Below are 19,335 nucleotides of genomic sequence, written 5' to 3' on the forward strand. Positions count from 1 at the left end.
AAGAATTATATAATATTCCTATTTTCAAGACAAGATAAAATACATTTTTTAATTTCTTCAACTTATCACATAGTTTCCCCAAAATCTCAAATAGGTAGCTTGGGATTGGAAGAAAATGAAATAAAGTAAGTAAATGAGAAGTATACGTGTGAATCTGCCAGTTTTTCATGCATAGAGTGTATCATAATCATCTAACAATTTGTGTGGATAATGATGTTTTTCATTTATTTAATATAATAAAATGTTTTTTCGAAAACTAAAAACAGATACACTTTATTTTTGAAGTAAGAAGATTTAGGTCTTATCGTTTGAGGATTTTGGATTAAGAAAAGGGGGGAAGAGAGTGGTTCATTCTATTCATTAAATTGGGTGATTTTGAATTTGAAAACGGAAACGTGAACACCGAAAAAGGTTTGGTTGCGTATAATTGCGTGTTCCAATTCATAATTGAATAACAAAAATGATGGTGAAGGGAATCCAGATTCAGATATGTGGATTGGTAAGTCAACGATGGATTCAGAAACCCCGGGCATTCTCATCCTTATCATTTTCCCCAATTCCACACCCTAACCCTTATTCCAAACTGCTTCCCACCAAAACCATCGTTCGCAGGGTTCGATTCGCGCCATTTCACGCTTCCTCGACACCGCTTCCTTCTGCCGTGAGTTCTCTTCGCGCATTTCTAATGTTAATTTTGTGACTGCATTATATATATATATATATATATATATATATATATATATATATATATATATATATATATATATATATATATATATATATATATATATATATATATATATATATATATATATATATATATGTCTATTGTTGTTGATGATGCAAAGCTAGAATCTTGCAATTGTGGATTTTAACGGTTCGCTGAAATGTGTTGATCGGGCCACTGTAGGGAAATGTTCGACACATTAAGTTCTGTCAGTGGTGTGGTGGTTCTACGAAGCATGATATTCCTGAAGGGGAAGAAAAGTTTAGAGCTATATGTACGGTTTGTGGGAAGATTGCGTATCAGAATCCGAAGATGGTGACTGTCTAGAAATATCTCTCTAGCTTCTGGTTTATTTGATTTAGTGCTTGCGAAGTAATAACTGGTATTTATGTATTTAGCGCAGCCGAATGATGTCGTGCATACGTTCAGTAGATTAGAATTCCCTTAGTTGGGAAAATATTTGTTGTTGGTAAAGTAATGGCGGGTATTCAAGTATGTTTGAAGTAAATTGTTTTTTAATGTATATGAATTGATTTACAAAGTCAGTGTTGCAGTGTTGCCGTGATACTGTTTTTAAATGTAGTCTTAGCTATGATGTGAGATTTGCAACATGACAGTAGCGTGGGTAGTGTATCACTTGTTTCTGTACCAGGAAATTGTTTTTACTTATTCTTTTATTTGTCATATGCCGAATTATCGGGGCAGTGTATTTTGTGTATCACTTAAATTTGGATTAGTACTTCATTGCTTAAAAATGATTTTTTTTCTCTCTCTTTTGTAATATTGTTTGCTTTTATGGAAAAATAGTTGTTCCTGTTCATTAAAGTTTTCTTGGGGAGGTTGTTTGTGGCTTTAGTTGTAAGTAACTGGAGAACAGCAGAATTATGTGTGGATAACCTAAAGTTTAAACTGAGATTTTTATGGTTGGTTCATGGTATAGAATACAGTGCATATGAAATATAACTTGGAAATCGTTGTTTCTTGTTAAATTAAATGTTCTGAGTTTTGCTTGAGTTTTAAGATGCATTATGAATTGAGATTTGAGAGAATGATATTGATGTTTTCCTATATTATTCACTGATCTGAGCAAACAGGTTAGTTGAAACATCTTTAGGATAAAGGTTTCCTCTTTATTAAAACAAAATGCTATGCGATGCATGAATTTGATGCTGAAATGTATATGGAGGTTAAGGTATCTGCATATAACATGATTCAAAATGGTATGGTTATAACTCTCATTCTTTAAGTATTTTTCTCTTCACAAAATAGTTAATGAAAATGTATAACAAATAAGGATTTGGAGGAGTATCATATGTTTTTATATGTTGTCTGAATGGAAGCATGGTTAATTTAAAATGGTAGCTGTACCTGTATTGTATTTGTATTTGTGTTGGACTCTTCAGAAACTCTGACCGCATTTTATAATTTTTTTTCACTTCTTTTAGTGTTTATGATTCCCCTATAATTTAGATGAAATGATAATATTTCTTTATGTCTACAATGACTCGTGATAATTTCAAAAACACGAATTCTCTCTTTTGATTTAAGATTTACGTTTTTACATTATTTTTATATTAATTTTGTGCTGTCAATTTTTAAAACAATTATATCTCCTTGCTGTGTTTTTGAGATTCTCTAACCTTTGACTGGAAAAGAATTGTACAGTCGTTGTAGAATAAACCGTCAATTTCGTCCCTGAACTATTACCCTCTCTCTTAAGTAGTCCCTCAACTACTAAAGCTATTTAAGTAATAACCAAAGTATTAAATATCTTTCACTGTAGTTCCCAAGCTGATGTATTTTAGTCAAGTTTAGGGACCAATTTGAAGGATCTTTGCATATTTGGGGGACCACTTTGTGTCATTTCTAATATTCTTAAGACTACTTAGGTATTACACACACACACACACACACACACTCTTAAGTAGTTATCACTTATTTACTGAAGTTATCACTTAAGATCTGTTGTATTTATTGTAGTTTTATCACTTAGGAGAGAGGGTAAACTTTAACATTGAAATTGATGATTTATTTTGTATGTCATAGCTCTTCTTTCAGTTCATTAGTTGATACATGGTTATTTATTTTCTTCTAAACATGACGTGATTTTGGTTGGCAAAGTAGGTAGTTGGCTGCCTCGTTGAACATGATAACAAGGTGCTCCTTTGCAAGAGGAATATTCAACCATCTCATGGCCTTTGGTAGGAATGGATTTTATGTTATACTTCCTATTTTGGTTGCTTCTGTCTATGTGCGTGTTACTTTCCTGTTCCCAAAATCATTTTTAAAACAGTGATGCTGTTGCTACTAGTTTTTTTATATTATAAATACTGCATATCTTTTCCTCAATGAGGTATGTTAATTTCATATTTTGGTTCAACAAGGACACTTCCTGCTGGTTATTTGGAAATAGGAGAGTCGGCTGTGGATGGTGCCATAAGAGAAACAAGGGAGGAAGCAAATGCAGATGTGGAAGTAATTTCACCATTTGCCCAACTGGATATTCCTTTAATTGGCCAAGTGAGAAATTGCTTATTATTCTATTTATTTTTTGTTTATTTCCTTGACTAGTTAGAGAATTTTGATCATGATTATAGAATGTTTGAGGCAGATTTATTTGATATTCTTGGCGAAGCTGAAGAAGCCGCATTTTTCACCTGGTCCAGAATCATCAGCATGCCAACTTTTTCCACTTGACGATATACCTTTTAATTCTCTATCCTTTTCATCGATGGTGGTTACCTTAAGTTTGGTATGATTCAGAATCAGACGTTTCAACTTGATGGCTTTAGGTTTTATTATGTCACCTACTCATTCTATAACTTGTATTATTTCTCATGGTCACAGTATGTTGAGGATATTAAGACCGGAAAACTCAAATTCCATTATGGAACCATTAACAAAAGGTATTTTCTTCCCAACTCCAGATTGTTCTTCCTAAATCTATTGTATTGTCTGGTTTTTGAGGGCAGGACACTATTTTACATGTGAAATTAATTGTACTTTGGGTTTAGACAGAAATCTGTTAACTGGTTTAATTACATTCATCTCATTTAGTTTGCTTGGTTTGGTTACTAGTTTAATGGCTATTCAGGTCCAGTGTGTCCCGGGATAGTTGTTAGCAAAATGCATGTAGATAAGTTAAATATCTTGCTAACTATTGTTTAGTAGGACTGGTTAATAATTCAATAAGTAGAAGTTTTTATTGGAAATTATGCTTAGATGAATATAAATCACGATGAGATTGCATTAGTAATACTTTACTTTTTTTTTATAAAAAGTTCATATTGTTGATTTAATTAGCCGCCTACGCTTTTGCATACATTTGATTAGGACAAGAAAGGGCAACACTTTGTGAGTTTGCACCTTCAGTTATGTTTCTGTGCAAACGCAAACTGATGAAAACAACGGGTGTTTCGTAATATTTCTGATGCTTGGCTTCTTAAATCTTTCATGCCGTATAATATTATTTTGATGGTTGTTGTTAGGCCGGGTACAAGTCCTTCTGATATTCGGGCCTATACGCTGGATCATCATATGCAGTCATGAGTAACGATAAGGAGGTGAGCCTCATATATAATATCCGAGGTCAGAAAAATAAATGACGAACATAATGAACTAGGTATCATCATCACATGCGTTTAATTTTCAATTATCCGCTCGTAAAGACACCCCAGCATTGCATCAAAATTCTAAAATAAAAGTAACATTGATCCATAATTACATACATATATATGTTATATTTTGGAAGATATTAAGCATTCTTTTTTGTGTATTTAATTTTAAGAGGATTATTAAGAGAAAGTTGTAGGAAGATACAGCTGCACTCATTCCATCATTCTTATTTATTTTCCATACCGAGTTGTCAAATATCTATGATCATGGTTTTCTTAACATTTCACTTGTCACAGTGGTGTATCAGAAGATTGTAAGTAAAAGGGAAAAAAAAATCTCTAGTGAGAAATTGCACGTCTTCTGCAAGAACTTCCGAGTGTTGACTTGTTGAATTCACCATTGTCACAAGCTTCTTAAACTCAACATTGTAACGAGGTAGACTACCACCGTTTCCGTTCCAGTTGACATGTTACACCAATGTGCATCATTGCCTGCGAATCCCAACTACTTTTTGGACCTACCATATCAAATTGGTACGCAGTTGCCATTGCAGAAGAAAGAATGACATCTGTTTTGCTATCTGCTCTGGTATTGTAAACATAACATTCATCGAGATTAATTAAATTCTTTTTGAGAATGTACCCCTTTTCTAAATCAAGCCCTCTAGACGGCACTTTGGTTAATATGCACGATGCAGTATGGTAACATGACCCAGACAATGGAACCATCATAAAACTCTAGAAAGAAAAACATACTTTTTCTTTATATAATTGTATAAAAAGTACGAGAAAAATATGACTCGGGGTTAAAGTATATAAATATTCGTAATTACTTATTATTTTTATTATTATTTATGAATTAGATCTAGTATTTGTTGGTCACCTTCGTAGGGAAATTGATGTCACCTGCAACAACATAGCAATCTTGAGCCTAAGAGTAGGATTCGATAATGAATGATAATATCATATGGTTAGGCTTCAAACTGGATTGAAAACTTAGTCATAATTATTTGTAATTGTTAATAACTACTCATTTTAAGACTTACAATATTTGAAGCTTTATTAATTTGGTTTTATCCCAAGAAGCTAATAAAGAAAGTCAAAATAAGGATAATTTGACACTATCACAAATCCAATAAGAAGTTTACTATTCTATTTTCCGTAAAATTGTAGATTCCAAAACTGTAAAAAATGTGAGACACTTCAAAGTTATCTACAAAAGAATAGAGAAAGTGTAGGAATCTAAGTTGCAATATTATGAAAGATATTATGACGAAGGTGAGATGTTCAATTCATAAATTGTTGAATATTTTACTTTTACTATCGACCTCAATAAAATGAGAATGTTATGGAGAAGAAATTTATCTGGCAACAAGGTGAAGAGAAAATTTTTTGGTACTTTTCCACAACATAAACACTGTTAGTAGCAAATTACATGGAAACATTGAAATTCACGTAAGAAAAATATTAGAGAAATAGTTGAAGAGTCAAGTCAATTTTAACAACACAACAAAGTCTAGTTAAAGTGTTGAATGCAGAGGTAATAATTTCAGTAATAGAGGAAGAAGTAACTTTAGAAGAAGTGGTCATGGTAATTTTAGAGAAAGAGAACATGTTAATTTTAATCAATGGAGAGGCAATAATTTCATATCATCTATTCAATGAAAAACAAATCAATATTCCTATCTTGTTAATAAAAAAAAAGTAGAAACACTTTCTACCAAGATAGTAATTTTAACAACTTTGATTGTGAAAAGTATACTCACAAAAGCGACAAATTATATTTTCTAACATCAAGTTAATATTATTTAAAATTATATCTAAGATCGTGATAATAATTCAAACAACACACAAAGAAAGGGTGACAAGTGGATTATAGATCACGTTGACCCACTAATCCATTAAAATTTGTGGGTTGATTGAAGTTTTCAACTTGTCAGTTTGCTTTGTCTAGTGTCACTTAACCTACCAAATTGATATGTCAAAAGTGGAATAGATTGGTCTATTTTTTATTTGGAAATTAAAAATAAATTCTATTTTATGTTACTTTATGGATAAATTAAATTTTAATTATTAGCTATAGTAAAAAATTTAACATGTAAATGTAAGATTATTTTAATTTATTTGATTAGAGCCACCAATTAAGTAATTAAAAGCTTAGAAGATATTCATATTTAAAAAGAAAAGTTGATGGATTGACTTGCCAATCCACTAAGTTGAGGTTTGATGAGTGAGTTGAGATTTTGAATCCTTTTTTATACAATAAGACAACCTACTTGTCACATTTTGTGTGTCAATGGTATAATAATTCAAAACAAGAGTTTGATCCATTTTACAATCAAAATTCTCACAATCGAAAAATCCAACTCGTGAATCATCATCATGATCAATCATAAAAACACTAAAAATCATAAAACCTTCACATTACCACCTGCAAACATAAGTCATAAATCGCGAATCAGAAAACCCTAATCGCAAAATTTTGCGTTGCCAAAGGAAACCAAATCACTAACTCAAAAACCCTAATTGCATCATTGCCATGGAAAACCACATTAGACAAAAAAATACACCAGCCATTCATGCTCAAACTAAAATAGGCATCAAACCTTACATTATTATACTATACATATTTTTATATATAAAAAATATTAATTATGTTTTAAGTATTTTATAAATTTTGAATATTTTTAATTGATTTTTTTAAAATTTTATTTTATTTAATGTTTACAATGTTTAAATTTTTAAATTAAACTGTTATTATTAATTAGGATTAAGTGATTATTTAATTTTGAAATTTCGAACATAACACAACAAACTTGAATAATAAAAATAAAATTGAAATTTTAAAATCCTAACTATCTTAATAACTTATATTGTTTCATTTTATAAATTAAATATTAAAAAACAACAAACGAATCATATTGAGACAGTTATTTTAATGAACCATATCAAATTTTATATATTAACATAAATTCAACTAAAAATACTTAAATTTATAAAAAAAAATTGAAATATAACTCAACTGTTAATATATTTTTTATGTGTAAATAAATAAGTAATTCCTATGTACCACTCTAAATAATGAAAAAAAAAAAATCAAACAATGAATATTTAATTTGAAAATTTTGAATACTTAATAAAATAGCTTTTTTATAAAACTTAATTACACTATTTTTTTTTATATAAAGTTACTTTACTACTTAAGTTGTTGTATCTGATCTTAGAATATGTGACAGGGCACCTTAGTTGAATTCTCGAAGTAAATAATAACATTTATTTATGTTAGGTAGATAACTATGTTTTTCCATAATATTAAATAAAAGTAGGGAGTTTACTTTGACTTCAATCGCGGCACTCTCTGGAAAAGGGGAAGTTTCAATTTGAGTGAAAGAACAAAATCTGGTTGATTTTGGTTCGCAGCTATTTTACAATCCTTCTTCAAACCTAAACCTCAAAGCCGCAATCAAATTCCATTGTTTTCTTTCTCCCCCGTCGATCTTTTCCGGTTTCCTAGATGGAGGAAGCCAGAGAGTCTCTCACTTCCATCAACGGCGATTTCGGCTTCGGTGGCGCCACCGATCGCCGATTCGCCTTTTCGCGCCAATCTTCCTTCCAACAACCTCACACGCCGATAGACATTCCCGCACACGGCCTACACCACCACCTCTACTGGTCCGCGAGTGACGATAAGCGCTCCGCCTCGCTCCATAAATCGTCCTTCTCCTCATTTGTTTTCTCCGTCTTCCGCAACGTTAGGTCTGGAAACAGGTTTATGAAGAGGCTCTTCCTGATGATCTCGCTCAATGTCGCGTACTCCACTACCGAATTGCTCATTGGCCTCTTCACAGGCCGCATAGGTCAGATTCAATCAGCGTTGATTTTTCATTAAATTTTCAAATTCATATCCTCGTTACTTTTTATTACTTATATTCGTGATTTCGAGTGATTTCGCGAGTTTGTACACGTGATGCATGGAAATTAATTTTACTTTTCAAAGCCGTTCTCTGGTTTTGGTGTAACGATTAATGTCAACTGAATTTGAATAGAATCTCTGCTGACGTTTTGATCTACCCCGTTTGCCTTTTCAGGTTTAGTGTCTGATGCGGTTCACTTGACTTTTGGATGTGGTCTTCTTACATTTTCGTTATTTGTTATGGCTATGTCTAGGAAGAAAGCCGATCGAGAGTATACTTATGGGTGAGATTTGTTCATTTATTGTCATGTACTTGTCAACAGTGCTCCATCAGTTTTTTGTACTTAATTACGTGACGCAGTTTATTGTATAACTGAATTTTGATTCCTAAAGTGGTCGTTTAGACAGTTCTTCTGGAAATACCCTATAATTGCCTCTTTTCCCCTATAATTGCTTTTGTTACTATTATGATTACTAGTATTGGAAATTTTCATGTACAGTTGTGCCATTTGTGAAATTGCAGAATTCGTAAGGGATGAGTGAATATATATGGCAAAATTGTACATTGACTACATTCTATACAAAACATGATTGTTTTCTCCCATGTGCTAAAGGGAACTTGTTAGTTCTTTACTACCTGATGTTCCTTAGTTTTGAGAGCTGAAGAATCTACCTTTGGCTTCTATGTTTCTCTTGAGTTCTTGTCCGGAGAGCTAGTTCTCAATTCCCATGAAAGATTAAGGGATTGAGTTATGAATTTTTCTGAAACAGGAACAAGATGAATTTATTGAATGAGGATGTAGGTAAACTGGCAACTGTAGGAAGTATGTGTGACTTAGTTGGTTCACTATTGTTATACTTGCACTTAGCTTGAATCTAATACACATATTCATGTGTCCATATCTATCTGCATGCATCTTATTTACTAAAAGATAACATTTTTCCATTCGTCTGTGTCATCGTTTATATTTTGTATTCAAGGTTCAAGAATATGAATGTGCCCCAACAATTACTTAATCATAGACTATGAAGCATGGACATGACTCTTGAATGGTGTATCTCTGTGTTGGATACATGTTTGACTCCGACACACATATGACACGTGTGTGACACAACAGTGACACATGCATGACATGTGTCAGGCACCCCATTGAAGTGTTGAATTTTAAAAGTGTATTTTTAGCTGTTCCAACATGGTCAGACAAGACTTTGACACAACATTAATGAGTAGACATGTTTCTTTAGAACTTGGAAAGTCAGAAACCTATTGTGTAAGTTTCTGTTATAACCATTGCAATAAGGAGTACATGTATATAATTAGAAATATCTAGATTATATATATAATTAGGAATATTTTTATTTATTCTCCTATCATATCTTTAATATTAGAGGATATAAAATCTCCTCTATTTATTGTATTAATTTCTTTTTCTCAATATAAATGAAGTATCTGTGCTGTCTCAAATACAGTTTCAGCTCAATGTCTCTCACTTTCCCTTAGTTGCCCAATTATTATTTCTCCTTTAAACAAACAAACAAACCATCCATTTTGCACTTACATTTTCTTTTTACTGCAAATTTTTACTTTCCCCTTCTCTACTTAAAAATAATCCTTCCATGCATTCTCAACTTGATCTTGTGGCCTATCCCTGTTCTCCAATCAGCACTTACATAAATCTTGTTTGTCAATTTAAACAATTATAATGATGTTCAACATGCACACATACATACATTATACACATGCAAACATGTCTAATTATTGTTCCTTGTGTGTGCACATGCACATGTGTAATAATACTATAGGTATTATTTTGAACTACTATTACCTTTTTATTAAGCATTTCAACCCTGTCTATAATTTTTGAACTAATATGATTTAGTTTCAGGTATAAAAGGCTAGAAGTCTTGTCTGCATTTACAAATGCCGTAAGTATTCCTTATTTCATTCACTGCAGCTGTTGTTACTGTCTATCTAGTGAATTGATTGGTTGTTGTTGTTACTAAAATGATGCTTCTATAATAAAATTAGTAACCATGTAAAAGTAAGTTGGGGAGATTATGGTGCTGATCTCTAATCAGGTTTGGTTCCTTTCTGGTTTTTGATAAGGTGGTAGCATGTAATTTTTGTCCCTAATGTAAAAACAGAACAAATTTTTTGTATCTGTGGAAATTGGTATTTTTCTCAAAATCTTGCAAAATGCTGAATGCTATTGCACAATAAATGGTAAAATACATTTTTAGATTGGAACGTTTAACTGAATTGAATTGCTGAAAGCTATCTTTTTGACTAAGGATGTGTTTGGATCAACTTCTCCGTTAACACTTCAAGAAGAAAATTAAATAAACTTTTCAATTAGCTAAAATTAGCTTATGTATAGGCTAATTTGTTGAAACTCTCTCGTATTAACTTTTTCAAAAGCTAATTTAATTTGTCTATAAGTTAATTTTACTTGTGCAAAAATTTATATCATTTCTTTATTGTTTTCTTCTTTTATGAGTGCTTATAGAAATGTTTATTCAAACAGACCCTAAGCAAATGCAGAGTGGATAATACATGACATTCTGGTTGGATTTTGCATTGTTGAGTTCAGTATTTAAATGATCACTTGTATAAGGGGCAAAAAAATTTGTGTGACTGTTTTAAATTAACTGTTGCAGACATATTTCATTTTTTCTCTTCTATTCAGTACATTTACATCATATGCGCTAACATATTGAATTTTCTTCTTCTGCTGCTTGTGTAGACAGCTGTTTCTTTTGTTTATGTCATTCTCCCTAGCGGTTGAGGCCCTTCATGCCTTCATACAAGATGAATCAGAGCACAAGTAAGTTTGTACAGTTTCAGTGTTTTATTTCTTACGATTAAGTATAGTACATATCCAGCAGCAGAAAGATTGACTGAATGGTTTTCAAAGTTAGAAATGAAAATTTTGTGGTTGAGCTGGGTTCCATTTGATGCTAACAAAGGATTGCTATTGGTGTCATAATTGGTATGTTCTATCCATATTGTGATGAAGAAAAGCACTAAGTGCAGGATTTAAGAGAGCAAAATCAGGGTTTGTTGAGAAACCCAAGGTTATAACATAGGGATTGTAATGAGCTTTTGCTTATTACATGGGCTAAAGTGTCTATCGATGGCTTTGATGGGGTTGTAAACAGTATCTGTCCGTTGATATTAGGATTTAGGATTTGTTGGAATAGTTAAGAAGTTGACCAGGTGGAGGTTTTATGCTTCCTCTGAAAGGGATCAAATATTTGTTTAACCTAGACTGATAGGCACTAGTAATAAAAAGGGTATTAATAGGTTTAAATAGTAAGTTTGAGGGGGAGAAATAGCTAGATGGAATGGGATCCTATTAGTAAAACAGCACAGCTCTGAGTAGTTAGGCAGCAAACTGAACAAGAAGTTAGTTGAGGAGAGACTCTGGGTTATCTAGATTCTTGGGGTATCTCTAGCCTCTTGCATTCATATGTGTTTCTCTTTTTCATCTAATACCAGTTGAGTTGATCATAGGCGTGAAGGTTCTTTTTCATTGTACCCAAGAGAAAGCAATGAATTGCTTCCTTATCACGTCACTTTTGCTGAAGTAGTCAAACTTTATCAAAATAGTAGGATAAAATAAGTAACTCTGTTCTAATAAACATAAATAGAATTTAAATAACAACATAAATTTTGGAAATATCCACCAAAAAAAGGCCCATGAAAGGAAACGAAATTAATACGTTTCTTAAGGATGCCTATTGTAAATGGCTAAAAATTACAATTGACTTTTAGACGTCATCTTCAAAAATATGTATTCTAGATTTTGCTGCTGCCTTCATCACATTTTTTGATTGTGTTCCTTTTAGAATGAGAAGGGATTGTTTGTTTGTGACCTTTTTCATTTTAACAGTTGTTTTTTTTTTTTATTTTTTTTCCTTCTAATTTTTATTTATGCCGACTACGTTCTTCTTGTAGGCATTACTTGATTGTTTCTGCAGTGACCAATTTATTTGTGAATCTCGTTGGTGTATGGTTCTTCAGAAACTATGCTCGGATTAATCTTGGTTGGTATTTATTAGATCTTCTTAAATTGACTTGATCTAACCTTTTCCTACTATTGAGCCTTGACCTATAATAATAATCATTAAATGTTTCTTCTGGAATATGTTTTGCAGCTTACAGAAATGCAGAAGATATGAATCACCACTCTGTTTTCCTGCATGTTCTTGCAGATTCCATTCGCAGGTAGATATTCTTTGATTTATGTTGTTTGCCATGTGTATGATAGTAACACCCCATGAATGCTAGCGCATTTTCTTAACCATGTACAAATAATATTGAGCTTACATACTTCAATGGTTTCTCAGTGCAGGTCTGATATTGGCATCCTGGTTATTGTCAATCAGGTAAATATAATTTCATTTTCTAATAATCTAGAGTGATATAATGAAAACTTGAAAATAAAAAATTGACAGCTTCCTACCATTATTACTTTAGATATTGTAATTTGACTTATTTCTGTTTCCTTCATTATAGGGTTCAGAATGCAGAAGTCTTGTGTTTAGGACTTGTTTCTGTTGCTGTTTTTATTCTTGTTCTGCCTCTCTTTAGGGCAACTGGTGGTATCTTGCTCCAAATGGCGCCTCCTAGCATCCCAACTACTGCTTTGAATAAATGCTTGAGACAGGTTGTTACTTTTTCTTGAGCAAATTGTGTTTTGCTCCACTTGTTAAATGATATTTAAGTTTCTATTTATTTTTTGGGAACTGGTTTTTTTAACTTTCTATCCCAGATCAAATCTTGGGGCTGTGGTGATAGATACACTTTGCTTGCTTTAGTCTGTTATTTAAGTTTTGCGTTTTTAATTTGATACATCAATGTGTCACTTCTACATTTTGTATATTCCGTTCAGATTTATGCTCGGGAAGATGTAGTGGAAGTCTCCCAGGTTCGTTTTTGGGAATTAGTACCAGGTCATGTGGTTGGTTCACTTGTAGTGAAGGTAATTTATTATTTGATCTCTAATCCTTTGTCAATACAGGTATTTGACTAGTGGTAGCAAAAAACTGAAACTTTTACACCATTAGAATATAATAAGTAGTATTTGTCTAGATTTACATCCCTCTAACACGTAGTAGTCTTGTTCAAGCCGGTACCCAAGTGAATCGCTGTTTATCTGTTGTACAACCTGAGTTTTATTTTAAAAATTTGGTCATGTTAGTGTGCCATGTTTTCTTTTCTTTTTATTAAGTTGATTTAATGTAAATGTTGACTATTTAGTGGGTCATGCTGACAGGTAAATCAAGGGACAAACGATCGGCCAATACTAGAATTTGTGCATGGCCTATGCCATGATTTGGGTGTACAGGACCTTACGGTGCAGACTGATGATGCGTGAGACTCTCCTTACAATTTTATGCTAATATTTATTACTAAGGATTGTATACGCATTATTCTCATTGTTTATTACCGGTGGAAAGAATAGTAACGTGATTTCTAATTTAAAGCGATTATTGATTTTTAACAGGCATGGTTTTTCCTGTCAAAGTTAACGACTTTAGTTATATATATATATATATATATATATATATATATATATATATATATATATATATATATATATATACTCCTTTAACGAATTTAAACGAATAAAGCTTCTGACATAAAAAAAATGTATGCATATGAAAATTTCGTGGATATTTTGGACAATTTTGAGGAATGTTTCAAACGTATGAAAGTCTTTTTATCTGCCCCTCCCTTCTTATTTTAAGTGCGAACCACCTAATTGGTTTGGAATGTATTTTAGTTTCCTAACATTCTTTACTTGCTTTTATTTTTATATGAACACATCCTTACCTCAATACTTTTTTTTTTGGAAATTGTTTTTTTTTTATCTTGGTAGAACTATGGTTGACCAAATTCATTACGCATCCTTTGCTTGGTAAATAAATTTCGTAAAAGGTAACCCAAGGTTGTATTAAGGATGTCTTCCAAATTTGTATATGTTGTGCTCCCATTAAATATAGCTCTTTTAATTTTTCTTATTCAAAATAACAGTTTAATGATAGCTCGTTTAACTTTTTAAAATCATTCTTTTTAAACTAAATATAATCTCCACACGAGAACTAAATTGACTTTTGTATACTTTGGTTGATATATACAATAATACAAATGCAAATCACATATTTTTTCTCCCAAGTTTTTGGTGGGCTTGTACATTGTTGGATATGTAAAAGCATTTGGGATTGAAAGTTCCCTCTTTAAGACGAATAATAAAAGTAAATGAAAAACAAAAATTTATCTCTTTTCCACTGAAAGGACATTTGCATGTTTGTAACCGCAAACCAAACACAGTATCTACATCAAGTCTCAGAAGATACACAAGATAAAATAGTACTTGCACAAACGTTTTCAATAGGTAGTCCATGTACTGACATTACTTGTGAGAAACAACTTGTCTTACATTTGAACAAGGAATGTCTTGCATAAACATAAATATGAGAAACGCGGACACTAACATTAAATCAATAAATTTAATTGCACATATAACATGAGGAACATTGGTTTTCTTAATTAAGAGAAGGACAGTGAGGCAGTGGTTTATCTTCAGGCTCTCGCTTTGTGGTTGGTTATATATTGGGCGTGGAGGTTAACACGTTTGCTGCATACCTGTGTCTCGTAATTCCTGACAACTCCAAATACTTGGCGCTCTTCTTAAATTGTTTCCAAAAACACTGTCCTTCACGGTGAAAGTAGATTTTGCATTGCCCACATTCAAGTGTCCAGCCATTGCAGCATTCACCACATGCTTCACATTTAGTGTTTTGATCAATTTCTTCAACCAAAGCAAGAGGGTGTGAGTGAACATCATATTGGAAACTGCCTCCGAACTTCACAAGCCTAGACTTGCCTTCAACACAATAAGGATGAGCACCATAATCACAGTCATCGCAGTAATAAAACCATTGCTTCGGACAAGTTTTTTCATTGCAAATACCACATTCATATTCCCTCAAACCTTCAGCAAAATAGTTTAGACTTAGAGGATGCTTGTCGTACATACACCATGCTCCACGCGGTAGAGTAGCACATCCACAATCAATGGCAAAATCCTCACAAACTTCACACACAAACACATGCTTCGACCAACGATGACAACCTTTGCATTGCCTAGCAACGGTCGTCTTCTTGAGGAGCAAGGGATGCACGTGACTTTCATGTTCAATTCTCTCTTGAAGAGAACCACAACACACATCAAGGTCGAATTGACACACATCACAACGATACACAAAACCATTGCTCAATCTTTTGCATCCATCGCACCTATAAATGCCATCATAGTTTGGTGCCTTGGGGAGAAGAGTTAGAGGGTGTGCATGAAATGGGTGCAGCGTTGTTCTTGGTAATTCAACACAACTTTGGTGCAAAATGAAGCCACAATTTTCTTCTTCACAAGAAAATAAAGGTGGCATGATGGGTTGGCTACACCCATCACAGAGTTTACCAGAATATCGCAGATCACTCTCTTCATCCTTCAACTTCAACAAATGTTCATGACCAAAGAAACTATAAGTAAAATCAATATCCAAGGATTCATCAGTTTCATAGTACGTGGATGATTTCTCATCCTCTGCTGCGGCCTCCCACTCATCTCTTAAATCTTCTTGTAGACACTTCAAATGCACGGGAAATCTGCACGTTGAACAAAAGTAACCCGCAAAAGCTGCACTCATTGCTCCATTACAAACACCGCAAGTTATGCTACCCCAGAAACCATAAATGTGATGAAGGTCATAAGTGAGCTTCAAAGGGTGGTCATGGCTTTTTATTCTAACAGCAAGAGGCAATTCAGCACAGCTAGAATGAACCCAAATCTGACAAATGGTGCATAGGCAAGCGAGACCCTCGTTTCCTTGCAAGCCACAAGCATAACAAACAAACGATTGTGGATTTGTCACTGACATGAACTCGTGCTTATGGCCATCATCCGGGTTGCACTGAGAAGCACATGAGACGTCAAGGTCATAGCTGCAGATATAACAATGGTACACGAAGTTTCGGAAGAGGCCTCTACAGGAATCACATATGTAACGTCCCTCGTAAGGGGAAGTGGAAAGGAGAACAAGGGGGTGTTGAGGGTGAAATGGGTGTTTGACATGGCGTGCCATTTCTGCGCATGTTTTGTGAAGTATATAGTTGCATTTGTCGCAGCTGAAGACAGGACCTGAAATTGGGTTTTCACAACCTGAGCAAAGGACTAGGTTGTTGTTATCTATCTTTTCTTGCTTTAACAGAAGAGGGTGGATATGGCTGAAATGTTCCATCTTCTCCATGTTTTGAAATTCTGGGTGATTTTCTGCTTTTGTTTTTGAATATTTAAAAATGATTCTTTGGGGTTTGGTTACAGTTTGTGAGGGAGAAAGTCTCCTGTAAGCTTTGCTTCATTGGTAAGACATGAAAGATAGCTTATGCTTATTCTTGTTTTAACCCACTGAAGAACACAAGGAATTTCGCACGAGAGGAAGGAAATACTTCTGGTTTCATGTCCAAGTAAGACATTGATGTCAATTAAACTTCTTTCTTTTATTATAGGATATTTTCTGAAAGTTTTTCATCTCGTCTTTTTCTTATAACAATTAATTTACTAATATATATATATATATATATATATATATATATATATATATATATATGCTCTTTGAGAATTTAACTTTAGCGTATATATAGTATTTTCGGAATATTATTTTGTTTTTTTATTTGCCTGATCAATAAGTTAAATAATAATATATTATTCAAGATGTTAAAAAAATTAAAATTAATAAAATATTAGAAATAACGAAAGACTTTTGTATTGATGTTAGATAATTTTGGAAGTAAGAAAAAAATAAATTTGATATTACTGTTCTTATATATAGTATACATACATTGATTTTCATTTGACACACCTAATAAGGGTAAAATAGTTTTAAAAGAGTTAACTTTTGTAATTTAAAAAAAAAAGAAAATAAAAAGTAAAAAAATTAAGTGTATCAAAATAAAATTTTCCTAGACCGTATAAAGAATAAGAATTGTTACCATTACAATATGAAAAGCTTTTTGATGTTATAATAGAGAGAATAAACTCTTATTAATCGAGAAAATCAAAGATATTGGTTAACTATTTTGATTCAATTGCCATTCTCATAAATCAAAGGATATATAGTATTTATCATCAAAGGAAAGGATTGATTGCACATGAAGATGAATACCAATTTTATTATTATTCTTCTCAATAAAAGTGTTGGAAAATGAGAAAGTAGAGCACTATATAAAGATGAAAGACCCATTATTCAAGTAGTAGAACATTATATAAAGACGAAAGACCCATTAACTCATTTAGACATTGCCTTAAGGTTTTGGGTAGAGAGTGATATCTCCTTTATATGATTGTACTTAGATCTTATTGGTATTGTCTTTTCCGTGAACCTTCTCCTTGATACACCTTGAAGGGAGTCTTAGAAAGATATTAAAATTGAAAATAATATTTTAATATACATAAATTTTTTATGTTGATTTGAGATTATTATTTTTTTATTTTCTACTCTTTTTTTGAAAAGAATACAAAAATTTATTTTTTATGATTATTTTATCTTTATATTATGTATTAAATAAATGTAAAAGTGTGTCATTCTATCATTATTTATTAAATTCATACTTGCAAATATTTGTGAACTAATAATAAAAGGCTATAACACACATTGGAAAAATATCTCTTGTGTTTCATTTGATGATCACAATCATAAGGGTTGTATCTATTTGCTTTTTGAAAAATCATATAAGTTTTCAAGACTTATAAGAAACTAGTGAAAAATGAAGTAGAGACATCTATGAAGTGTTTGTGGACGGACAAAGAAGGAAAATTTAACTAAATCCTATTGGGATGAAGTTATAAATTGGGCATTCTATTTGTTGAATTAATGTTCAACACTTGTTGTAAAGGTAGAGCGAAACCTTGAATAGAACACCTTCAAAAGTTTGGGGTTGCATAACATGTGTATATACAATAGGCAAAAAGAGGTAAACTTGATAAGCGTTTTCCTTGTATCATGTTGGGTGATGAGTGAAAGGGTTAGTTCGTTTTTTATCCCAAGACAAAGAGGATTGTAGTTTGTAAGGATATGTAATATTTGAGGAAGAAAAGAGCAAATTTATAAAGAAGACATAGAAGCATAATTGGTTTGGGTGATGATGCTTTCAATAATGATGAGAGAGTGATGTTAGTAATGAAAATAATAGAAGAAAGGAGGACACAAGCTTGAATGGAAAGATTTGTGAGTGGTGAAGACAAAGCAGTGACCTATATATGATACAAGACATTATGAGTGATCATCCAACTTTATTTCTTTAAGCTTTGAAGCATCAGTGATAATAGATGTTATCAAATTAATTCTATTTTTTCAGTGCAATTACAGTGTTCTTAGAGTAGTTAAGATAAAACTAACCTATATCTCCTAATAAATATTGAATTGATTTAAACTACAATAAGTTGTTATAAAACCTACATATAAGGATTAGAAATATAAAACAAAAATAAAAAAAATAAATTGGAGTAAATAAAAATAAATAAAATAGTGTTAGAATGCTATGCACAAATTAAATATAAATAAATAAAACTAAATGATAAACTACTTAAATCTCTACAATGATAATTCTAATAAAGAAAAAAAAACTTTATAGGCATTTCGAAAGCAAAATAAGGGAGATTACTTTGCAATTTAATAAGAACAATTAAAAAATGCAAAATAAATTAAAAGATTTAATTCAATTATGCAAAATTAGGTTGATTTTCTTGTCTTTTCAAAACTTTATTTTAAAAGTTAAAGAAGTTAAATTAATTAAGGTAACTACTCAGTTGATCTTTTAGAACATTATTTATTTCACCATATATTATTAAGATTCAATTTATATTTTATTGTATATGATTAAAATATCAAATTTTTATTTATCTTTTTATTAAGTAAAAACTTGTTAAATATTTAATTGATTATATTATAATAATGAATTCATTTTAATTTTTCTCACTTATTCCATCCTAAATAAAAAGAACTAATAACACTTT

General features: G+C 31.9%; 3 protein-coding genes across 3 annotated transcripts; 2 read left to right on the forward strand and 1 right to left on the reverse strand.

The window, feature by feature from the left end:
• Positions 1-196: 196 nt before the first annotated feature.
• Positions 197-5,025, forward strand: LOC124830465 (nudix hydrolase 23, chloroplastic-like). The gene is made up of 8 exons (XM_047304184.2): positions 197-661; positions 911-1,042; positions 2,852-2,928; positions 3,112-3,247; positions 3,339-3,479; positions 3,575-3,633; positions 4,216-4,290; positions 4,639-5,025. The coding sequence occupies exons 1-7, from the start codon at positions 461-463 to the stop codon at positions 4,274-4,276; spliced, it is 807 nt and encodes a 268-aa protein (XP_047160140.1). The 5' UTR covers positions 197-460; the 3' UTR covers positions 4,277-4,290; positions 4,639-5,025.
• A 2,651-nt stretch (positions 5,026-7,676) lies between these two features.
• On the forward strand, positions 7,677-13,763 carry LOC124830466 (metal tolerance protein C2). The gene is made up of 10 exons (XM_047304189.2): positions 7,677-8,198; positions 8,430-8,538; positions 10,141-10,180; positions 11,003-11,079; positions 12,213-12,301; positions 12,413-12,482; positions 12,605-12,643; positions 12,774-12,924; positions 13,150-13,239; positions 13,534-13,763. Exons 1-10 carry the CDS (start codon positions 7,856-7,858, stop codon positions 13,633-13,635), a joined length of 1,110 nt encoding a protein of 369 aa, XP_047160145.1. The 5' UTR covers positions 7,677-7,855; the 3' UTR covers positions 13,636-13,763.
• A 901-nt stretch (positions 13,764-14,664) lies between these two features.
• On the reverse strand, positions 14,665-16,585 carry LOC124830467 (uncharacterized). The gene has a single exon (XM_047304190.2). It carries the CDS (start codon positions 16,568-16,570, stop codon positions 14,867-14,869), a length of 1,704 nt encoding a protein of 567 aa, XP_047160146.1. The 5' UTR covers positions 16,571-16,585; the 3' UTR covers positions 14,665-14,866.
• Between the last annotated feature and the right edge of the window lie 2,750 nt (positions 16,586-19,335).

This window comes from Vigna umbellata, chromosome 5 (assembly GCF_029865625.1).
Source record: "Vigna umbellata cultivar VRB3 chromosome 5, Vumbellata_1.0, whole genome shotgun sequence".
NCBI lineage: Eukaryota > Viridiplantae > Streptophyta > Magnoliopsida > Fabales > Fabaceae > Vigna > Vigna umbellata.

Bases quoted from the DNA above. Each gene is read 5' to 3' on its own strand.
- LOC124830467 (XM_047304190.2), bottom strand. From the start codon at position 16,570: ATGGAGAAGATGGAACATTTCAGCCATATCCACCCTCTTCTGTTAAAG.
- LOC124830465 (XM_047304184.2), top strand. From the start codon at position 461: ATGATGGTGAAGGGAATCCAGATTCAGATATGTGGATTGGTAAGTCAA. The intron at 2,929-3,111 runs GTAGGAATGGAT...TGGTTCAACAAG, and splicing joins CAACCATCTCATGGCCTTTG to GACACTTCCTGCTGGTTATT. The intron at 3,480-3,574 runs GTATGATTCAGA...TCATGGTCACAG, and splicing joins TGGTGGTTACCTTAAGTTTG to TATGTTGAGGATATTAAGAC.
- LOC124830466 (XM_047304189.2), top strand. From the start codon at position 7,856: ATGGAGGAAGCCAGAGAGTCTCTCACTTCCATCAACGGCGATTTCGGC. The intron at 10,181-11,002 runs GTAAGTATTCCT...TTGTGTAGACAG, and splicing joins TGTCTGCATTTACAAATGCC to CTGTTTCTTTTGTTTATGTC. The intron at 12,302-12,412 runs GTTGGTATTTAT...TATGTTTTGCAG, and splicing joins CTATGCTCGGATTAATCTTG to CTTACAGAAATGCAGAAGAT.